Source organism: Ambystoma mexicanum, chromosome 8 (genome assembly GCF_040938575.1).
Source record: "Ambystoma mexicanum isolate Mex_15411 chromosome 8, UKY_AmexF1_1, whole genome shotgun sequence".
Classification (NCBI taxonomy): domain Eukaryota; kingdom Metazoa; phylum Chordata; class Amphibia; order Caudata; family Ambystomatidae; genus Ambystoma; species Ambystoma mexicanum.
This window is the reverse complement of record NC_090929.1, coordinates 1738509751-1738530949: the sequence shown is the minus strand read 5'-3', so window position 1 is coordinate 1738530949 and position 21199 is coordinate 1738509751. Positions and strand designations below refer to the sequence as shown.

The 21199-nt window shown below is 43.8% G+C and overlaps 1 protein-coding gene across 1 annotated transcript in view; it reads right to left on the bottom strand.

The window, feature by feature from the left end:
* LOC138473495 (vomeronasal type-2 receptor 116-like) overlaps positions 1-21199 on the bottom strand; it is a 328503-nt gene that overhangs the window by 197569 nt on the left and 109735 nt on the right. The window contains exon 3 of the mRNA XM_069612135.1: positions 4256-4379. Coding sequence (XP_069468236.1) covers positions 4256-4379 — 124 coding nt within the window. The remainder of the gene's footprint in view (positions 1-4255; positions 4380-21199) is intronic.

Genomic DNA, 21199 nt, shown 5'->3' with positions numbered 1-21199 from the left:
TGAAATATAAGGCAATATACCTGATATACAGGGAATATACCTAATATATGGTAAATAGACATGACATGTGGGAAATAGACCTTACATATGGGAGCTAGACCAGAAATATAGGGAAATAGACCAAATATACAGGGAATAAACCTAAAATACGGAAAATAGACTTGAAATGTGGGAAATAAACCTTACATTTGGGATCTAGACCTGAAAAATAGGCAAACAGAACTGATATACAGGGAATAGACGTAAGATACAGTAAATATACATGAATTGTGGGAAATAGACCTTAAATATGGAACTAAACCTGAAAAATAGGGAAATAGACCAGATATACAGGGAATATACCTAAGATATGGTAAATAGACATGAAATGTGGGAAATAAAACTTAAATATGGGAACTAGACCCGAAATATAGGGAAATAGACCTGATATACAAAGTGTAGAACTAAGATACAGTGAATAGACATGAATTGTGGCAAATAGACCTTAAATATGGAAACTAGACATGAAATATGGGGAAATAGATCTGACATACAGAGTATAGACCTTGGGTATGGTAAATAGACATGACATGTGGCAAATAGACCTTAAATATGGGAACTAGACCTGAAATATAGGGAAATAGACTTGGTATACAGGGAACAGACTAAGATATGGGAAATAGACATGAAATGTGGGAAATGGACCTTAAATGTGGGAACTAGACCTGAAATATTGGGAAATAGATTTGATACAAAGGGAATCGACCTAAAATACAGTAAATAGACTTGAAATGTGGGAAAAAGACCTTAAATGTGGGAACTAGGCCTGAGATTTAAGGAAATAGACCAGATATGCAGGGAATAGACCTAATATTTGGTCAATAGACATGAAATGGGGGAAATAGACCTTGAATATGGGAGCTAGACGAGAAATATAGGGAAATAGACCTGAAATACAGGGAACAGATCTAAGATACGGTAAATAGACATTGAAAGTGGGAAATAGACCTTAAATATGGGCACTAGACCTGAAATATAGGGAACTAGACCTGATATACGGTAAATAGACATGAAATGTGGGGAATAGACCTTAAAAATGGGAACTAGATTTCAAATATGGGGAAATAGACCTGATTTACAGTAAATTGACATGAAATGGGGGAAATAAACTTTAAATATGGGAGCTATACCAGAAATATAGGGAAATGCACTGATATACAGAGAATAGACCTATGAAACAGTAAATAGACATGAAAGGTGGAAAATAGACCTTAAAATGGGAAATAGATATAAACTATAGAGCAATAGACCTGATATTGTTATGGCAGAATTATATGCAGTCCCCTTTGGGAACACCACACATAATTCAGACTACAAGTCGCAGTACAAATTCACCTTTAGTGCAAGCCTGTACTACACAGTAAAGTGGTAGCGATGGCTGAGCAGCCAGACTTATCTCAAGAGTAAAGTGAGGAGTATTAATAGTTACACAAAGTACAGCAATTACTATGATTCAAACAAACACTGACTCAAGGTTTCTGAGTAAAAGAATATACATTTATTTACACTTCAGTTATTAAACATTTCACTATTATCAAGCAGTTGAAAAATCACGATTCTAATACACTACACCACACCCAATAGATTTTAGACAAGTTAGGATCAGAATGAAGTGTGAGCAAAATGGCACTCCAGTCATTTAAAAGGCAGGGAAAAACAAAGTTAGACAGAGGTTGAGCAGCACCAACATGTAAGTAAGCAGGGCAATCTAGAAAAAGGAACTACAGTGAGGAAATCAAAGCAAGAGGCCAGGGCCAAAGTCAATGGACCATAGTCTTTGCAGAGGATCACACAGTTCAGGGTAGTTCGCGGTTAAGTATTGGCCAAGAGTTCAGAAAAAAGTTGGTCGGACGAAAAGTTACTTTCAAGACTAGAGAAGGACAAGCCCTCGGATTGGTGAAAGATTTCACACACTTTCACTGCGGCTGGACGAAACGAACAACTGGGTTAGCACAGTACATTTAGAGCAGAAGAATGCTGTAGCTGAGACAGACGTTCCTGGCAGGTCCTGCAGGCTCACGGTTCCTGAAGCAACTGTCAGACTGACAAGAAGGAGGAAGACTGAAGGGTCCTGAACAGCCCAGGGAAGAAAACAGCAGCGAAGCAAAGTGACAAATAAAAGGTGCGCTCCTTAAAACCCAAGCAGAGTCCATTCCTCCTGCCTATGCGCTTCACTGTAGCTCTGTACAGCAAATTCAACCAGAGAAGGGAGACCTGGCGAGCAGTTTGGTGGACTGGTTGTTCCCACCAGCTCAAGAGGAGAAGATTCCTTGCAGGTCTTCCCTGTCATCGAAGTTTGAAGATTCGGAACCGCAGCAGGGCTTTACCGGGAGGTTGAGTCATCGTAGAGGTCCTCTTCTGTCAGCTTCTCATCAACTGTCTCAATCCAGTGGCGACTCTGCCTTTCCAGACCCAGAGACCTGCTTTTTATGCAGTTTTCCACCATTCACACAGCCTGGCTGTCAATCACACGGCAAGGTGGCTGTCCCGCCGGGACAGTCAACACAGCCAATCATACCAGAGTACGACATGGGTCTCCAAGGAGACCCTGTGTAAGGAGTCTCAAACCCCTCCCTCACATCATGTCCGCTTGAGACATTCAGGTGCCTAAGGATGGCTTCTGTGCAGAAGCCTGCAAAAGGTCAGCGAACAAAGGAATCAAACCTGGTTTGGAGCGCAGAGTAAAACACGAGAAATAATTTTACAAAAAGAAATGGCGAATAAACCCAGCCGGAACCATATAAAAGTAAATATGCTCCAGCGGGTTTAAGTTTGAGGCTACTAAGATAGTCTAAAACAAAACCAAGGCTATTTAAAATAACCGCGGTAGGAAAAATAGGTTAGTTACCACTTCCACCAGTCAAATCTTAATGAAAAGGGAATGAAATAATGTTCCATGAGAAACAGACAAAAAGGGATAACTATTAACCCTTTCCAGAACTCTATGTAAGATAGTTTGTACTGGGTCTGTGGATTTAAAAAGACTAATAAAGTCAATGGCAACTTTACATGTTTGGGGAGACAGTAGTCAGTCCCAGAAAATGGAGTATAAAGGGGGATATCTGGAAAAGACAACCCTGTGTCACTGCACTGAAGGTGCTGTGTAACACACAGTAAAAAGATGATGCCTATGGAGTAGGTGAGGCTCCACAGTCTATGTACACAAAAATGTTAAACACACACAGCAAAACACATGTAAGAGTGGGAAAAAAAAGGCTCACACTCTTGCCAGGTGAAAAAATTAATCTTAGAAATCCAGCAAAGCTGCTGAGGGACTCAGTAGGTAAGGGAAAAAGCCATTCTGGAGAATTCTCCCTAACAGATATACAGGGACTGTATCTAAGAAATGGTAAATAGACATGAAATGTGGGAATACGGTAAATAGACATGAAATGTGGGAAATAGACCTTCAATATGGGAACTAGACCTGTAATATAGGGAAATAGACCTGATATAAAGGGAATAGACCTAAGATACGGTAAATAGACATGAAATGTGGGAAATAGATCTTAAATATGGGAACTAGACCTGTAATATAGGGAAATAGACCTGATATAAAGGGAATAGACCTAAGATACGGTAAATAGACATGAAATGTGGGAAATAGACCTTCAATATGGGAACTAGACCTGTAATATAGGGAAATAGACCTGATATAAAGGGAATAGACCTAAGATACGGTAAATAGACATGAAATGTGGGAAATAGACCTTCAATATGGGAACTAGACCTGTAATATAGGGAAATAGACCTGATATAAAGGGAATAGACCTAAGATACGGTAAATAGACATGCAATGTGGGAAATAGACCTTCAATATGGGAACTAGACCTGTAATATAGGGAAATAGACCTGATATAAAGGGAATAGACCTAAGATACGGTAAATAGACATGAAATGTGGGAAATAGACCTTCAATATGGGAACTAGACCTGTAATATAGGGAAATAGACCTGATATAAAGGGAATAGACCTAAGATACGGTAAATAGACATGAAATGTGGGAAATAGACCTTCAATAGGGGAACTAGACCTGTAATATAGGGAAATAGACCTGATATAAAGGGAATAGACCTAAGATACGGTAAATAGACATGAAATGTGGGAAATAGACCTTCAATATGGGAACTAGACCTGTAATATAGGGAAATAGACCTGATATACAGTTAATAGGGTGAGGCCAATACGAAGCATAAGGTGAACAAGCTTTACTCACTGGTGCTGTTTGAAAACTCTCCCTCTGCACAGGGCGCACAGTCAAAGCAGCAGATGGGACGCCCCTCCATATGAACTTTCCGGGACCCACGGGGGCAGCTCTCACTGCAGACAGAGCGCGGGATCTGCAAGAAAGAGAGATTCATAGAGAACGATTCACTCGTAAGAGTCAGGTCAGGGCTCGGGATCTGCTGTAACCCTTCTTGGTTGGGATTATGACAGTCACACAATTTAAGTAAAGCATTTATCAGGGAAATGAAAATGTACACTTCAGTCTTTTTCAGACCTGTTAAGATGCCGTCGCTATTGAGCGCATAGATAACGTTCATCTCCATGGAACAGTCAAGTGGGGGCTGATCACTCACTCCAGTAGCTTTCAAGTTCTTTACTGTGTCTTAAATCACTGTTCATGCATGTTGCATTGTTCTTGAGCAATTTAATTAAGTTAAGGAATGTTATGTTAAGTAATGATGGGTTCAATGTTTTCAATCCCCAGAGCTCTGTCTGTGTGCGTGGGAAGCAAGCATAGACTTAGTGCATCATTGTATAAATAGGGGCATAGCTCAACACAGGCACTAGTTGATGCAGTCTCTAGACATATTTCCTAAACTGTGGAAAAGCTGTGTACAGACCACCAAAGGTTTTGCAAGTGAGCATGGCGTGGTGCAGAGAGCAATGGATGCCTAACAATCTCTCTCCTGCTCCTTCCATATGAAGTAGACTCCCCAGACCAGATTTCTTCAGAATTGTATTTTTTAAAGTGAGCTACGGTCCAACAGATGTCACTTGTTTCAAGTGGTGACTATTATTATTGCTGTCTTTACTCCCAAACCCGCAGATTGGCGGTCGGTTGCCAGGAGCAGTGTTGTGCTCCAACGTCATCGAGTTACATGAGGTAAACAATGGGCATAGGCAGTGCGGGGCTCGGCAGCCTTCGCTTATGGAAATGCTGTGCATGATAATAGCAGTAATACACAGCGATCTCTCCCTTGTGCCCCTGTTCAGCTGTATTGGCAGCGAGAGACGACCATGGGTAGAGACTATAGCTATGGGACTTTGTAAAGTAACTTGACAAAGCCTATGCAGTACTGGCCTAGATGGAGAGTGTCCAGCACTGTGTGAAGATAGTTCCCGGAGATTGAGTCAAATACCTTCTCGGCATCCAGCGCTGCTGCAATCGCTCATGCCAGGGAGATAAATTTGCGATAGTAGACAGAGGAACCTCAGTAAGTTGTGTACTGTGGATCACAAAGGGAAGAAGCCCGACTGGTTCTTTGGAAAACCTACAACCCAAGCCAATTGTTCCTGAGGCTCTCCCTTCTGGTAAGTCTCAATTGCATGCTCAACCTCTTCCACTGTGAACTTCACGTCAAGGTGGGGAAGATCTATCCCGTGCATGTACTGAGTAATTCCTTGGCACTAATGCATTTCTCTGTTAGCACAGAGGATGTAAAGACTGGAGGGGGGTATCTGTACCCCTGCTCTCTATATGGCAGAGGAGAAGCACGGAGCACCCCAGGCAAGATTCTCTATAGGGTAGCTATGGACGAGCAATCAAGGCTTCAGCTCTCAGGAGGTGATGCAGGCTGGTTCTTAAGAACAGTGTAGTCCCCAAGCACCCACAAAGGAATGTCCACACACTATGTTAGTGAAAACACAGTTCTTTATATAAATACGGCTTTGATTATGTACACATACAATAACACATTTTGTGCTCAGGCAATTCTAACTTGGTAAATATATACAGTCTCTATGTGGTACCACCATTACTCCTTTGATTCCATTGAAATGCATCAACTGTAGACAGTTTCAATATGGCATACAAATCCATTAATAAACAGTGAACCAACACTAGACTTGAAAAGGAAAACAAGTTGGTTAGACAATTGGCAGAATACTGGGCTCCTACGCTAGTCACAGTTCTGTATGAGGCTCCCCACACCTGGACACCCTGTAAATCATGCAATTCAACCAGCCCAGTCCATATATTGTCTATTAAAGTCTTATTTCCTTCTACAAAGTTTCTACCACCCCAATGTACCTGGTATAGAAGATTTCTTCGATGTGTCATCGACAGATCCTTCTTGAGTGGCCCCCTTTAAGGCAGGAGCCACAGATCGTCGATAGTCCTCGAAGAAGGTGAACTTGGCGTTGAGAGTCCTCTATGAAAAGTTTGGTGGGGTCGAGGCAGCAGCTTTAGTCTGGGCGGTGCTCGTCGACGATCGGTCGTGGACGTCCTGCGAAGACAAGGCATGCGGTGCACCTCAACAGCAATAGTTTGTTGCCGCAAAGAGTCACCGAAGAACTTTGGCCCAACAAGGGCATCAGGTCGTTGGCATTTTTCTGGTCTTCGGGTGGCGGGAAACCCACAGGCGGATTCAGCTCAGCACATCTGTGGCCTCGACTTTCTCCAGCAGGACAAAGCAGTCGACGGTGTGGACAAGAGAGTCCTTTGATTCAAGTGTTTTAGGCAAAAGGTTTAGCAGTGCCGCTCCGGTCGTCATTGGCGTGGTATCAAGCAGTCCCCGCTTCTGGGCAACACAGCTTCGACAGGCTTCCAGCAGTTATGGCGGTCCTCCAAACCCTGGTCCATGACAATGGACTTCGATGGCCTTGATGTCCAGGTGCTTTACTTCGGATTCCTCGGCGGTCCCTGTCTCTGGTTTACAGTCTTTCCAAGGCTAGCTTCCAGGGCACTTTGGCAAAGATTAGCGGTCTGCACAATGTTCCCTCGTAGCTTGGGAAAAGGTCTCCTAGCCAGATCCTCTCTTGGATCAGTTCCTTGAAGGCACGGCAGCTTTCAGATTGCATGGAAGAGAAACAGCAGTTCACCTTCTTCTTACCGGATCGGCTTTGAGAATTAGCATCAAGTTTCGACTTCAGCTTCTAAACAATTTCCATCAGTGAGAGGTCCCCAGATATACAGTTTGGTCTCTCATTCATTCTGATGGGTCACATTCAGGCAACCAATCATTCAGAAGGGCATTCAGGCAGGCAGCCAATCAGGCTCACAGTGCATTCAGGCCATTCTCCTCCCTCCAGACAACCACATCAAGGAATGTGTATTGGGACAAGCACCCAGCTATTCAACACTCCACACTGCATTCATACAATTTTTGGGAAGGACTGTCTCAGTATTTGTGTTACATACCAGAAACCAGGCACCCATAACATGAAGTGCATATTGGTCACACACTCCATTTACCCAGGTCCCACCCCAAGGGTGTACTCACAACACACAGTCACTAGGAAGGCTCCAGCCGGTCTGGCCTGGACTTTCCCACTATACCATATTTGGAACTTCCACCCAACAGCCAGTCAGGGGGAAGGGACAGAGTCAGGGCTTCCCAGGACTTTGGGAAAATAAGGTAACAGGCAATAGAAAGCAAGAGGCTGCACGGGCCAACTTGTCTCCTATCAGGAATCAACTGATCCCAATAGCAGGGCCTGGGTATAACAAAAATGGAGGTTACTCAGAGCACCTGTCAAATTCAGCATGGAGCTGCCACCAGCACACACCCTGCTCTGTTGGCCACACACAGGTGCCCAAAAACATACACTAGGGGTACAGGGTTGTACCCCCACCCATGGGTGCCATAAGGGTATCCCAAGCGTCTGTTGCCCCAATCAAAAAGAGGAAGAGCTGCACTGCCAGGAGTCCCACATGGACTTTTGGGCAGAAAATTGCACATAACACATATGATAAAAGGAGAACAGGACAAGGACATGGAGGCCCTGTCCCTCCAATGCATTTCTAGCATCACAGTCAGTGCTATAATTATGGGTAAACGCATTGTTTATACCGATTGTGTCTGTTACGGGACTTTCTGTCTGATCCTGTATCTCTGTGATTGTAGCATTGTTGCCCTCGTGTTTGATCACTCTGTCTAATGTGTGCCCCGTTCTATCGGCCTCACAGTATTTATGAGCCTGGATAAGCCCACTGATATAAGGAATCTCACTTTCAACCAGAACCTGAAAGTTTAGGAGTTCACTTTTTATCATGCCTAAAAAAGCCTCCCTCCGCACAGTGCCATGTTGGTTCTCCAGGGCTCGTATCATCTCCTTTGAAGCTGTCAGCTCCCTTCTAATCTGCTACAGGATCACACCCACCAAGGATAGTGCAATTCCCCTTACATAAACCTTGAATGATTCCCACAGGGTTGAGGAACTTGAAACTGAGCCGCACTTATATCAAAGTATGTGGCAATGTTGTCTTCCATGCGTTCAAAGAGTGCTGACCCCAACATCCTCCACAACTATGGGAGACATGCTCTGCATCGAAACCAAGAGATTGGGGAATGGTCTGAATATGTGCAGGGTAGAAGGGCGCACCCATCTAGAGCTCCCAGGTGTGCCATCGACACCAGCCAGTTGTCTACTCGCAACATAGTGTTATGCACCAAAGAATAAAAGGAGAATTAGCTCGCCACGCATCCATCAGCTGAAGTGGAGACACATAGGGCCTCATTACGAGTTTGGTGGTAGCCGTGCCTGTAAAACAGACACAGCTACTGCCAAACTCACTACCGGCACCGCCACCCATGAATGGGCATTTACCAGCCCATTACGAGTTAAACGGGCCGCTAATGGCCCATTCGGGGATGGCGGTATTACCAGCTCCCCATCCCCATTCTGCCCATAGGGCAGAATGGCGGTGGGGAGCATGGATGCACCGTCACCAATAATAACAGTGGCTGTCAGGCACCCACGAGCAAAATTCGTAATTTGGTGGTATGGTGCCAACGGTGCCGGTGCCGAACCGGCACCGTTGGTACTGTACCGCCAAAGTCGTAATGAGCCCCATAGTCCACCTAATGACTCTCGTGGATGCTGTATGCGCCCTATGTCCCTGAACGGTCTATGCAAGTTGAGTATAGGATTAAAATCACCTCCCCATATTACTACAAAGCCGTCAGAGGAATCCCACATCTGAGCTAACTCTGAATAAAAGAAGAGGTCATTCACATTAAAGCCATACGTGCTAACCAACAGTGTTTTCACACCTGCTAGCACCCCCTCCCCTCCACCTTATATTCTGCCAACTTGTTGTTAATCTCTTCTAGAATGATATCCACCTCTTCTCTGTTCAGTGTTGCCACGAGGTCTTTTTCTATCTCTTGAATTTCGTTGTTAAGGTCTGCCAAATTGTTTGCCAATTCTTGAATAGTGAGTAGTATAAGGTCTAGAGAACACTTATTAAGTATGGCCTCCCATTTTTTTACAAAGCTTTTGCTCTCTTTGCACAACGTAGGGCACAACTGGATTCGTAGGCCATGGCGGAACTTGAAACAAAAAAATCCCAGAATTTAAAAGAGACACATATGATTATTTGAAAGAAGAAGTCTACACATGGATGGACAAATATGGTCCTCCTGTAAGGAAATCCAAACCTACTAACACTAGTGAGACATCAAGCTCAGGAACAGACACAGAGAGAGTGTCCTCTAATATAGAAGAAGAAACCCTCCCAAGTACGTCAGGTTCTTCAAGACCATCGAAAGCATCAACAAGAGGCAGACAGCTTTTTTCGACAAAGGAAGAAGAGAACAAGAAGGGGGGGAGAAAGACAGAGAGGAAAACGAAACACGAGATTACAGCAAAAGAAAACATCATAATTAATTTGTCTACAAGAACACTGACCACCCAAGAAATGCAAAGATTACAGAAAGTTCTTAGTTTTGTGCCAACATACAATAGCACACTATTCGAGTCCAAAATAGAAATATACAAATTGATCAGGAAAATTAAGCTGAAAGTGTTCTTTAGGGAACTCAAACAAGAAGGAGAACAAGATATAAAAGAAGAGGATTTCAAAGAATTCAGGAGTAAGAGTACTTTCATCCCTCCGCTTACCATACCTTCAATTGACATTTTCCAAAAACAAGTAACGAGAGACTTTGAAAAGATGTGTTTTAAGTCCAACTCAACACGCAATATAAAACCACACTCACTGAAATTAATACAAGATCTATATGGAGATCCATCAGTGACTATTAGGTCTGCAGACAAAGGAGGTGGTCTAGTATTGCTGAACACAACAGACTGCGAAGAGGAATGCGAATGACAACTGAGTGACACAAACACCTATGCACAACTAGCGAACGATCCAACACCAGAAATCAAGTGCAATTTGGAAACACTTTTAGATAAGGCTGAAGAACTCAAATGGATCAACCATCACACAAAGAAATTTCTGACAAACCCATACCCTCGGATACCACATTTCTATACATTACCTAAGGTGCATAAAGACCCAACGAAACCACCAGGGAGACGATTGTAGCAGGGATGAACAGTATTTTAGAACCTCTTGGTAAATACGTAGACTACTTTTTAAACCTCTCATTCAAAAAACGAGTACATACATCAAGGATTCGACTCATTTTCTGAAATGTTTAAATTCAATACCATTTGACTGCAATAACTTTTACTTTACAATAGACGTCAAAAGTTTATATATGTCAAACCCACATGACCTAGGAAGTGAGGCTGTAGAATGGATACTACTCAAGGCAGCAGAAATACCAGTGCAAAAATAATTCATAATGGCACTCCTCGAATTCATAACCAATTACTCATACTTTCAATACAAAGACAGATATTATCTCCAAGTAGCAGGCACAGCAATGGGGGCAATCATGGTTCCACCTTATGGTAATGCATTTATGCATATATTTGAAACAGAACACGTACTCCAGAATCAAAGTTGGCAACAAAATTTGAATATTTGGATAAGATACATAGATGACATTTTCGGAGTGTGGAAAGGCAGCGAACTGGAATTACTAGAATTCTTTGAATATCTAAACAGCAAACACACCAGAATCCAGTTTACACATGAATACTCCCGAGAGAGTATCCACTTTATAGATGTGAAGATCAACATAAAGAATACAGGATATCAGACAACTATTTTTTGAAAACCTACAGACCGCAACAACCTGCTTCAACGACTACGTTTCCATCAACCTAGTCTTATCAAAAATCTTCCTTACAGCCAGATGCTTTGGGTGAAAAGACTGGTGAGTGATCCAACAGACTACGACAATGAAGTTAAAGAAATGGGAAAGACATTTTTGGACCGAGGATACAGGAAGGAAGAAATAGCTGCAGCAGAAGCACGTGCAGCAACTCAAAATAGGGAAGATTTGCTGAAAGTCAAAATCAAGGAAGAAAACGCACCTCCATTAGTGTTTGTATCTAAGTACTCCAGACAAAGTAATCACATTAAAACCATCATTAAAAAAACAGTGGAACACAGTGACATGTGACCAACGGGTTGAACATTTATTCAAAGATGTCCCCACATTCGCCTACCAACGGAGCCACAATCTCACAGATAAACTTGCCAAAAACCAGAGCAGCACAAAAAAAGAAGGTTACGCACCGCTTTGGTACCTTTCCCTGCTTGAGTTGTAGCAATTGTGGCTATATAATGAAAGGTGAATCACTAAAACATCCATACACAGGAGAGACAATCAGATTAATGTGTTTTGCCATGTGTGATTGCCATAATGTGATTTACACAATAAAATGTCCTTGGGGCCTGTATTATGTTGGCCAAACACTGAGGACAGCTAAAGCCAGATGGAATGAACACAGGTCCTGCATAAGGAATAACAATAAAATCTCGGCTGTGGCCAGACACTGGCATGACAGAAAACACAATTTGGCCCAGATTAAATGTGCTATTCTGGAGGTAGTAGAAAGAAAAGATCTACATGAGAACTTTCAGAAAACAATGGACCAACGTGAAACCTTTTGGATCGACCGTCTTAGCTCCTTGACACCAAAAGGGCTAAACGAAGAGATCAATTACGTGTGCTTTCTATAAATGCCAATGTTGTTGAAAATATAATGTGTTACCTTGATGAATGAATGATTTTGTTTCTAATGCTATACTCCCCTTGCACCCACCTTAATGGCACCACAGATGATTTGACTTAGATTTAGCTCAAGACACAGAGGTCTGATTTACAACCTGAACTGTACGTTTAACAAATTCACTTTTAGGGTAATTGTCACTCTGCATTAAGGGATTTACCAATCAAATCATTTTAATTACTTTATTTAATTTAAATTTCCATTTACTTCCCTATTCTCGTAGGGCAACAACACAGCATAATCTCGATATGCAATACATTTATTACAATTCACGCTAGTTCAATGTGTACCAGAAGCTTTGACCTTATTCAAATTTCACAGTTCAATTTTAACTCCATTTTGTTCCCCATTCTCGTAAGGCAACAATACAGCATAATCTAGATATGCACAACGTTTATTACAATTCATGTTAGTTAAATGTGTACCAGAAGCTTTGACAGCTCCATATACTGTTTTACACAGTTCCTACAACAACGTTGCATTGCCATGGAGACATCCCCGCCCCAGGGTGCACACCCGAGGGTGGGGCGTGAGGCATACGTGCACCGGCTTTACAGCAGGTCTGCGGTGCCTCGCACCATCTCCATGGAGACGCTTAAAACAGGTCCACAGCCTGCGCAAGCACACGTCTCAGCGGCTAGCACAGTTATCGGCAGAAAACGATCTGACCAAGAGGTAAGAGCTGGCGCTCCTACGCTAGCTTTCGTGATGCGAAATACTTAAAAAGCCACATTAGCTGAGGGTTTGTTTCTTCTCCCAGCAGGGACAGCACTGCTTTACGTGTTTTGACACGCATTTGAATAAGAACATTTTACGCAATCAGGTAGGACGAGGCTATGCACCTTGTGTGAATACGTTGATATTCTAGATTCTTATGCATTTAAACTAAAAAGTGATTTTGTTTCTTTTCTTTGGCACAACACGCTCGATACAACTATGAATGGTATGTGCATTGCTTTATTATATTTTGAACATGGCATTATCTGTCCACTATGTTTACTTTGAATTAAATGCATGTCTCATCAAAACAGTTAAAGCCTAATAGAGTGAAATATAACTCATGGACAGCCCTGAGGAAGGTTTATCCGAAATGCATGGGCTATTGTACAAACATGGCAGACTGATATGAATGCCCAACTCGGTATAATGAGAATAATTGTTACTTGGAAAACATATAACAGGAATGTGAATAAAACATTTCCTGTTATATTAACATCGATTCAAGACTCTATTTAGAAAGTATTACTATTTGAAAAAATCTATTGAATTCCTTTGTATTATTTTTTTGGAACCATTTTTGAAATTTGCAGCCCTTCGTATTGGGGGCCAACTGTGAAGTGCCAGTTCTAATATGGTGGAATCACCTTGTTTGCTTTTCTGTGTTGTACTTATGACCCCAACCCATAAACCAGCATGCCTCTCCGAAATCACTGGCTACTTATGCCCCCAGCCCATAGACTGGCTTGCCTCTCCGAAATCACTGGTTTCTTATGAACCCAGCCCATAAACCAGCATGCCTCTACTAATCACTGGCTACTTATGCCCCCAGCCCATAAACCAGCATGCCACTCCGAATCACTGGGCACTTATGACCCCAGCCCATAAACCAGCATGCCTCTCCGAATCACTGGCTACTTATGACCCCAGCCCATAAAGCAGCATGCCTCTCCGAATCACTGGCTACGTATGCCCCCAGCCCATAAACTGGCTTGCCTCTCCGAAATCACTGGTTTCTTATGAATCCAGCCCATAAACCAGCATGCCACTCCATGACTACAGCCCATAAACCAGTATGCCACTCCGAATAACTGGTTTACTTATGGCCCAGCCCATAAACCAGCATGCCCCTCCGAATCATTGGTTACTTATGACCCCAGACCATAAACCAGCATGCCTCTCTGAATCACTGGCTACTTATGACCCCAGCCCATAAAGCAGCATGCCCCTCCGAATAACTGGTTACTAATGACTACAGCCCATAAACCAGCATGCCACTCCGAATCACTGGTTTACGTATGGCCCCAGCCCATAAACCAGCATGCTTCTCCGAATCACTGCTTACTTATGACCCCAGACCATAAACCAGAATGCCTCTCCAAATCACTGGCTACTTATGACCCCAGCCCATAAACCAGCAGGCCTCTCTGAAATCACTGGTTACTTATGACCCCAGCCCATAAACCAGCATGCCTTTCTGAATCACAGGCTACTTATGACCCCAGCCCATAAACCAGCATGCCTTTCTGAATCACAGACTACTTATGACCCCACCCCATAAACCAGCAGGCCTCTCCGAATCACTGGCTACTTATGAACCCAGCGCAAGAGCCAGCATGACTTTCTGAATCACTGGGTACTTATGACCCCACCCCATAAACCAGCATGCCTCTCTGATTCATTGGTTACTTATGACCCCAGCCCATAAACCAGCATACCTCTCTGAATCACTGGCTTCCTATGGCCCCAGCCCATAAACCAGAATGCCTCTCCGAATTACTGGCTACTAATGACCCCATACCATAAACCAGCATGCCTCTCCGAATAACTGGTTACTTATGACCCCAGCCCATAAACCAGCATGCCTCTCCGAATCACTGGCTACTAATGAACCCATCCCATAAACCGGCATGCCTCTCCGAATCACTGGCTACTTATGAACTCAGCCCAAGAGCCAGCATGCCTCTCCGAATCACTGGCTACTTATGACCCCAGCCCATAAACCAGCATGCCTCTCCGAATCACTGGCTACTTATCACCCCAGCCCATAAACCAGCATGCCTCTCCGAATCACTGGCTAATTATGACCCCAGCCCCTAAACCAGCTGTTAGGGAGAATTCTCTGTATAGGCTAATTTCCCAAACCTAGTGATTCCCCCAACAGCTTTGCTGGATTTATTGGGGTTTATTTTTCCTCCTACTAAGAGTGAGACTCTTTTTCTCCCACTCTTAGACATGATTTGAGAATGTCCTCTGAATTTGGAATGTGTTTGATGGGCTATGGGGTCTTTTACTCCAAATGGCTTCATGTGTTTTTGGTATATGTGTTACACAGCACCCTCAGTGCAGTAACACAGGGGTGTCATAGTGACCCCCAAACATAGACTCCATACCCTGGGACTGACTACTGTCTCCCAGGGCATGTAAAGTCACCATTGACTTTACTAGTCTAAAATTGTGAACAGAAACAGTACAAACCATCATATTGTGGAAGTACTGGTAGGGGTAATTTGATTGCCCCTGGGTCTGTTTTTCAAGGGGGCACTGTCCAGTCCCCCATTGTCGAGTTTCTGGCTGGTGGCAGGGGTTACCACGCAAAAAAAAAAATTCTCCCAGAATATTTCCTATGGGATTTTCCCATTCATTTTAAACGCACCACTTTTTTGGTGCAATGTTAAAGATACCGCTGGGTTATTTATTTAATATTTATTCCCTGGTTGGGTCTTTTTGCCAGGACTCAGTTTTAAAATGGCATTTGTGTTCTCCTCTGTAACTCCAACCCAAGTCGGGCCTTTGTTCCACTTTTGGCAGGCTTCTACAGAGTGTCAATCTGGAAAAATGAATACCCTTCATTTGAATGATAGACGTAACTTGATGGCCGTGGGCCAACCGTCTTATGCACCGAATGATAGAAATATAAACTGCTATGCTTGACCAACGAGTGGCCATTTTAAATGTATCAAGAATCGCCATTTTGCTTGTTAACCATTGCTCATTGCTTATTGTCTAAAAACTGCTTTGCAGCTTACAATTCTTGCGGATTCTGCTTACTCTGCTCAACTGTTAACATTGTTGTCTGAATATGAAAGGACAAAGTCGCGGGACTGAAGAGTTTGTTGAAACTCCTCATGAGTAGCCAAGAGAGGAATGCCCACGCTCCCTCTCTGTAGCCTTGGGAGGGAGCTGCAGGGCATTTAATCACTTCACAGCTGCCAGCCAGTCTCGTACGATGTTAGAATATGTTAGAATAATACAGCTAAAGGCTTGAATTATGCTTTTCTTACGGCCCCCCCCTTCGCAAAACCCTTTAGAACGGGCCGGCTCCCAGGACACGAATAGTACCTCATAGATAGCAAAGCTTGGAATGTGGCTCTTCCCCTGTGTGCAGCTTGCTTCCAGGAACAGAACCACCGTGTTCTGTTCAACAACTAAAAGATGCCTCTGCACTTTCTAATTGCACATTGTTACTAGAATAGACATCGAAAATGTTATAATCATCATACTCGTCGGATATGTCCATCGTCATCCCGAGTTCAAAGGAACTTAATAAAAAGGGGTGTTGAACATGACTTTGCTGATTGTATGATATGCATTTTTTATATATGTAACTGATGTACGTAATTCGCTCTCTTCCATCCCTCGAGGTCTAGGAAACTCACGTCGCGGGGCGTGAGATCAGAATTGACCAATTGATACTATCTTTTGCTTGCAATAAACCCTACCATTGGGAATTTGATCGTCGTGTCTGGCGCATCTTTTCGTCTATGGTTATTGCCTTGTTTCCATAGCACGAGGGACCCATAGGGGCCCCTTTCAAGATGGCGCCCGAATAGGGTCCCTCCCCCATTTGCCCCATCGTATACATTGTAACGGAGTAAAGGCGGAAGAACGGCGAGGACGGGACGGTCGAGCCGGGATCAAGAAGTGTACTGGGTGCCCTGTAGAAGTGAGGAAGATTCCTTCCGCAGATCTGCACACATCTGATCCCTGATCGACGTACCGGGCCAGAGGGCAAAGGAGGCGAGGGTCCCGAGACGAGGCAGAAGCCAGAGAAGCGCAGATACGACGTTGGGAGAGGTTGCGTTAGAACAGGCGACTTGTTTTATCAGGTGAGTCAGGTGAGTCATTCCCTGATTCAAAGAAAAACCTGATTTTTGGTAGAGTGTTGAGTTTGCAAACTCAAACATCCAGATAAAAGTGGCTAACCAAAGGGGAAGGTTAAAGAAACATGCCTGGAGTACTGTCCACTTTAGCAGGGCTTTTCAGCTGCGGTAGACAGTCCTTGGAATATGGCCAAAGTGCACCGCCTGGGGGAGCGCCGGCTTATGATATGTATGCAAAATATGGTGTGGGTGCTATAATATTTTGTGAAATTTGGCATAGGCAAACTAGAAAGCAACCCGACCATCAGTGGCCGATTAATGGTAGTTTTGAGATTGGAAGGATAGATAACCTAGAGAGGGTGCTAATTAGAAAGAAAGCGCGACCTGCAGCTTTTGATACTGTCAAAGATTGGAGGAGGGAAGCAATGCTCCGACTTAGGAGTAGAGAGAAGCATGCGCGTAGGCACAAAACGAAGCTTGAGGTAGCAGAAGAGAAGGAAGAGGAGGAGTGGACTGCAAGTCTAAGACGGGAAGGGAGACGTGACCAGATGAACATAGACAGAATATACCCGCAGCGGGAACTACACATAGCAGACTAATTAATGGAACATTTGTTAACTAACACGGGTCGAGGCCCAAAACCAGAATCGAAACTAAACACGCCAGCAGTGACTGCGCAGGCCCAACCAGTAGCTCTCATACCCCCTCCCACAGCCCAAGCACTTCCCCTCACGCAAGTGTTAACCCAAGCCCCGCCCACAGTGCGAGCACTCCCACAAGTGCAGACCGCAGACACACTATTTCCCAGCACGCAGCAAGGCCCTTCACAGATGCCACCTGTGTCACTTGTCCCATCCGCACCTCCCGCTCTAGAGACAGATTCAGCACCATCCGCCCCTCCAGAAGTCGAAATTGAGACCGGGGAGGCGGGAGGGAGGGCTGAAGGAACAGGATTTGGACGGGTAACTCGAAGCGCGGTCAGCAAAGAAAGAAAGATTGAATTGCGACAAGAGGTAGAAATGTACATAGAAGGAAATGATGAGACGGCAGCATTGGCCTCATTGTATGGGTACCAAAGAAGCAACGAGAGACAGGTAGTGTTGGAATGCATGGGGGAAATTTTGGTGGGAGAATGGAAAAAGATACTTGGGAATTTACCACCACAGCGATTGGTAGATTTGAATAAGTTAGCACGCAGTGAGCAAAGAGATGAGGATGTAAGAAAACATGTGCACAAACTCATTGAAGTAAAAAATGAAATGGAAGACAGATATGCTGAGATGTTTGCTACACCTGAATATAGTCAGGAGTGTATTAAGAAAGGTAGGAAGGAGGCGTCAAGGTTGAGTATAAAAAAATCATGACCGAGAGTTTTTACAGGTGGTACAAAGCATTTGCCGATACCAGGACAAATAGGTGATAAACAAAGATTGCAGGTATGGGTAGGGGAAACAATGCGATGAATGTCGAACAAAAGAATGTCAGTAAAGGAAGTAAGTGAGATATGTAATGGGTACCCATTGGAGATGAGAAAAGAAGCGATGCAAACGATATTAGGGGTGTTACTGCAGCAGGTCATTTGATACAATAGAGGTAGAGGAAACGCACAAGGCAGGGGAAATTTGAATAATATGCATGGGGTGTCATTGGGATTAAATCAATGTGCGTATTGTAAGGAGGAAGGACACTGGCGAGTGCAATGCCCGCACCTACAGAATAGGAGTGGGTTTGGTCAGAGAAGGCTTCATCAGGGGTCAAATGGCCCAAGCAGAAATAACATGCAGCAGCAGCAGGGATATACCAATGGAGGTAATCAAAACCAATCCTATGGTCAAAACCAAGCTCAACAGAACAAGGCATTGAACCAAAGTGTTCGGAACCAAAATCAGGGCGGGCAGGGCCAACAGAGAAATGATCAGAGTGGAGGACATCGAGGGGGAAATAGGAATATTTTTGATACACAACCAAACACGTATTATAGCAATAGCGGTTACTACACATCGGACGATGTGTTATTTTCGCAATAGGACAGCCCACGACAGGGGTCGGAACCAGTGTCTATTCCCGTGAATCAGAGAGGACCCTACGTAGAAATGAGATTCGGGAATAAGGAGCACCGTTTCCTTGTAGATACAGTGGCACAGAAGTGCTCGATAGACCACCACTTGGTTCTGGAGATACCACTGTCGGAGCAGAAGAATGTTTCTGTAGGGTTCGCAGGTACACAGTAATTAACCCCATGTCCGAAGCTGTCCCAATTACAATAGGACCATTCACGGAACAGTGTCCATTTATTTTGACAGAAAATTGTGGAGAGAACTTGCTAGGATTAAATTTGTTGAGAAAATTGGGGGCAGTCATACGTTGTACGGCAGACGGGGCGTTCCTCACGATGTGGCCTCACGATGCACCGGTGACGGAATTTATGTCAAAAGAGTACCAACCTGTCTGTGGACAATGCATGATAATGATGTAGGATGCTTGAAAATAGAGCCAGCAAAAATAACTTTGAAAGAAGGTGTCACACTACCACAAATGCCCCAGTATAAAATTTCTGTTGAAGGTGAGAAGGGATTGAAAAGCATTGTTACTGACCTAGTGAGTTTGGGGGTGGTTGAGGAAATTGCAGGTAGCACGTGCAACAGCCCGATTCTTCCAGTTTACAAGAAAGGAGGCAATGAGGTATCCTATCATTTCATAATTGATCTGCGCGCATTAAACAAAGTGGTAGACCCACAATTCCCTTTGGTCCCAGATGTCACAACAATACTGACGATGATAGCGGCCACTGCAGAATACTTTAGTGTAGTTGATTTGAAGAACGCGTTCTTTAGCATTCTAGTGGATAAAAGCAGTAGATATCTGTTCGCGTTCACTCTAGGAGGTCCATCATTCACATTCACACGCATTCCACAAGGATACACAGAAAGCCCGAGTATTTACAGCAGAGCGCTAAAAGAGCAGCTAGACATGTTAGAATTACCCGAAGGTTGCGTACTCCTGCAGTACATAGATTACTTGTTATTAGCTGCTGACACGAAAGAGATCTGCAAAGAAAGCACTATATTACTATTGACACACTTAGCGACCCATGGTCACAAGGCAAGTTTGAAGAAATTCCAGTATAATCAGAAGGAGGTGTCTTATTTGGGTTACCTACTTTCGAAAGAAGGGAGAAGATTAACACCAGAACGCATAGAAAGTATTTCTAGTATGCCTATTCCAAAAACTCAAAAAGGAGTGAGAGCTGTAATAGGCATGGCCTCTTATTGTCGGCAGTGGATCAGTAATTTTGCGTTGATTGTGAAGCCGATGATAAAATTGCCAAAAAAGGATGCAGAGATGCCTTTACAGTGGGATGAGGAATGTCAGAAAGCGTTTGAGCAATTGAAAGCTGCATTGTGTGTTGCGCCAGTTTTAGGCACTCCTAACTATAAAAAGATCTTCAGACTATTTGTGAGTGAGAGTGAACGATGTGCATTGACGGTTTTGACGCAGGAACAAGGTGGAAGAAATAGGCCGTGCGGCTATTTTTCTTGTGCGTTGGACCCTGTAGCGCGCGCACTACCACGATGTTTGCGATCCGTCGCTGCGGCTGCTGCGTCAGTGAAACAAACGGAAGGAATGGTATTGGGACACACTTTAATTCTGATGGTGCCACATGCTATAGACGTTCTATTAAATAGGACGCAGACGCAACACCTCACCTAAGCTAGACTGACAAGATATGAGCTCATCTTGTTTGCACCCCACATCCAAATTATGAGGTGTAGCGTTTTGAATCCTGCAGAATTAATTCCACTGCCCATAGCAGAAATTGGTGACAACGAATCACCACCCCATGATTGTTTAATGATCACTGAAGAAGAAACAAAGGGAAGGATTGATTTGAGCGATATCCCACGAAAAGAGCCAAATGGGGAGTTATTTTGTGATGGCTCTTGTTTTAAATTACCTGATGGCACATCAACGGCTGCATATGCAATTACTACCCTAAAGAGTGTTGTAGAAAGCAGAAGAATCCCCTACAATTCGACGCAAGCCACAGAAATAATAGCACTGACCCGAGCCTGTGAACTCTCTGAGAATTTGAACGTGAATATTTATACTGACAGCTAATACGCCTTTGGCGTGGTTCACAACTTTGGCCGACTTTGGGCTGAGAGGGGTTTCTTGACATCACATGGGGCCAGGATTCAGCATGGCCCTTTGATTGTGCGATTGTTGTCTGCACTCAC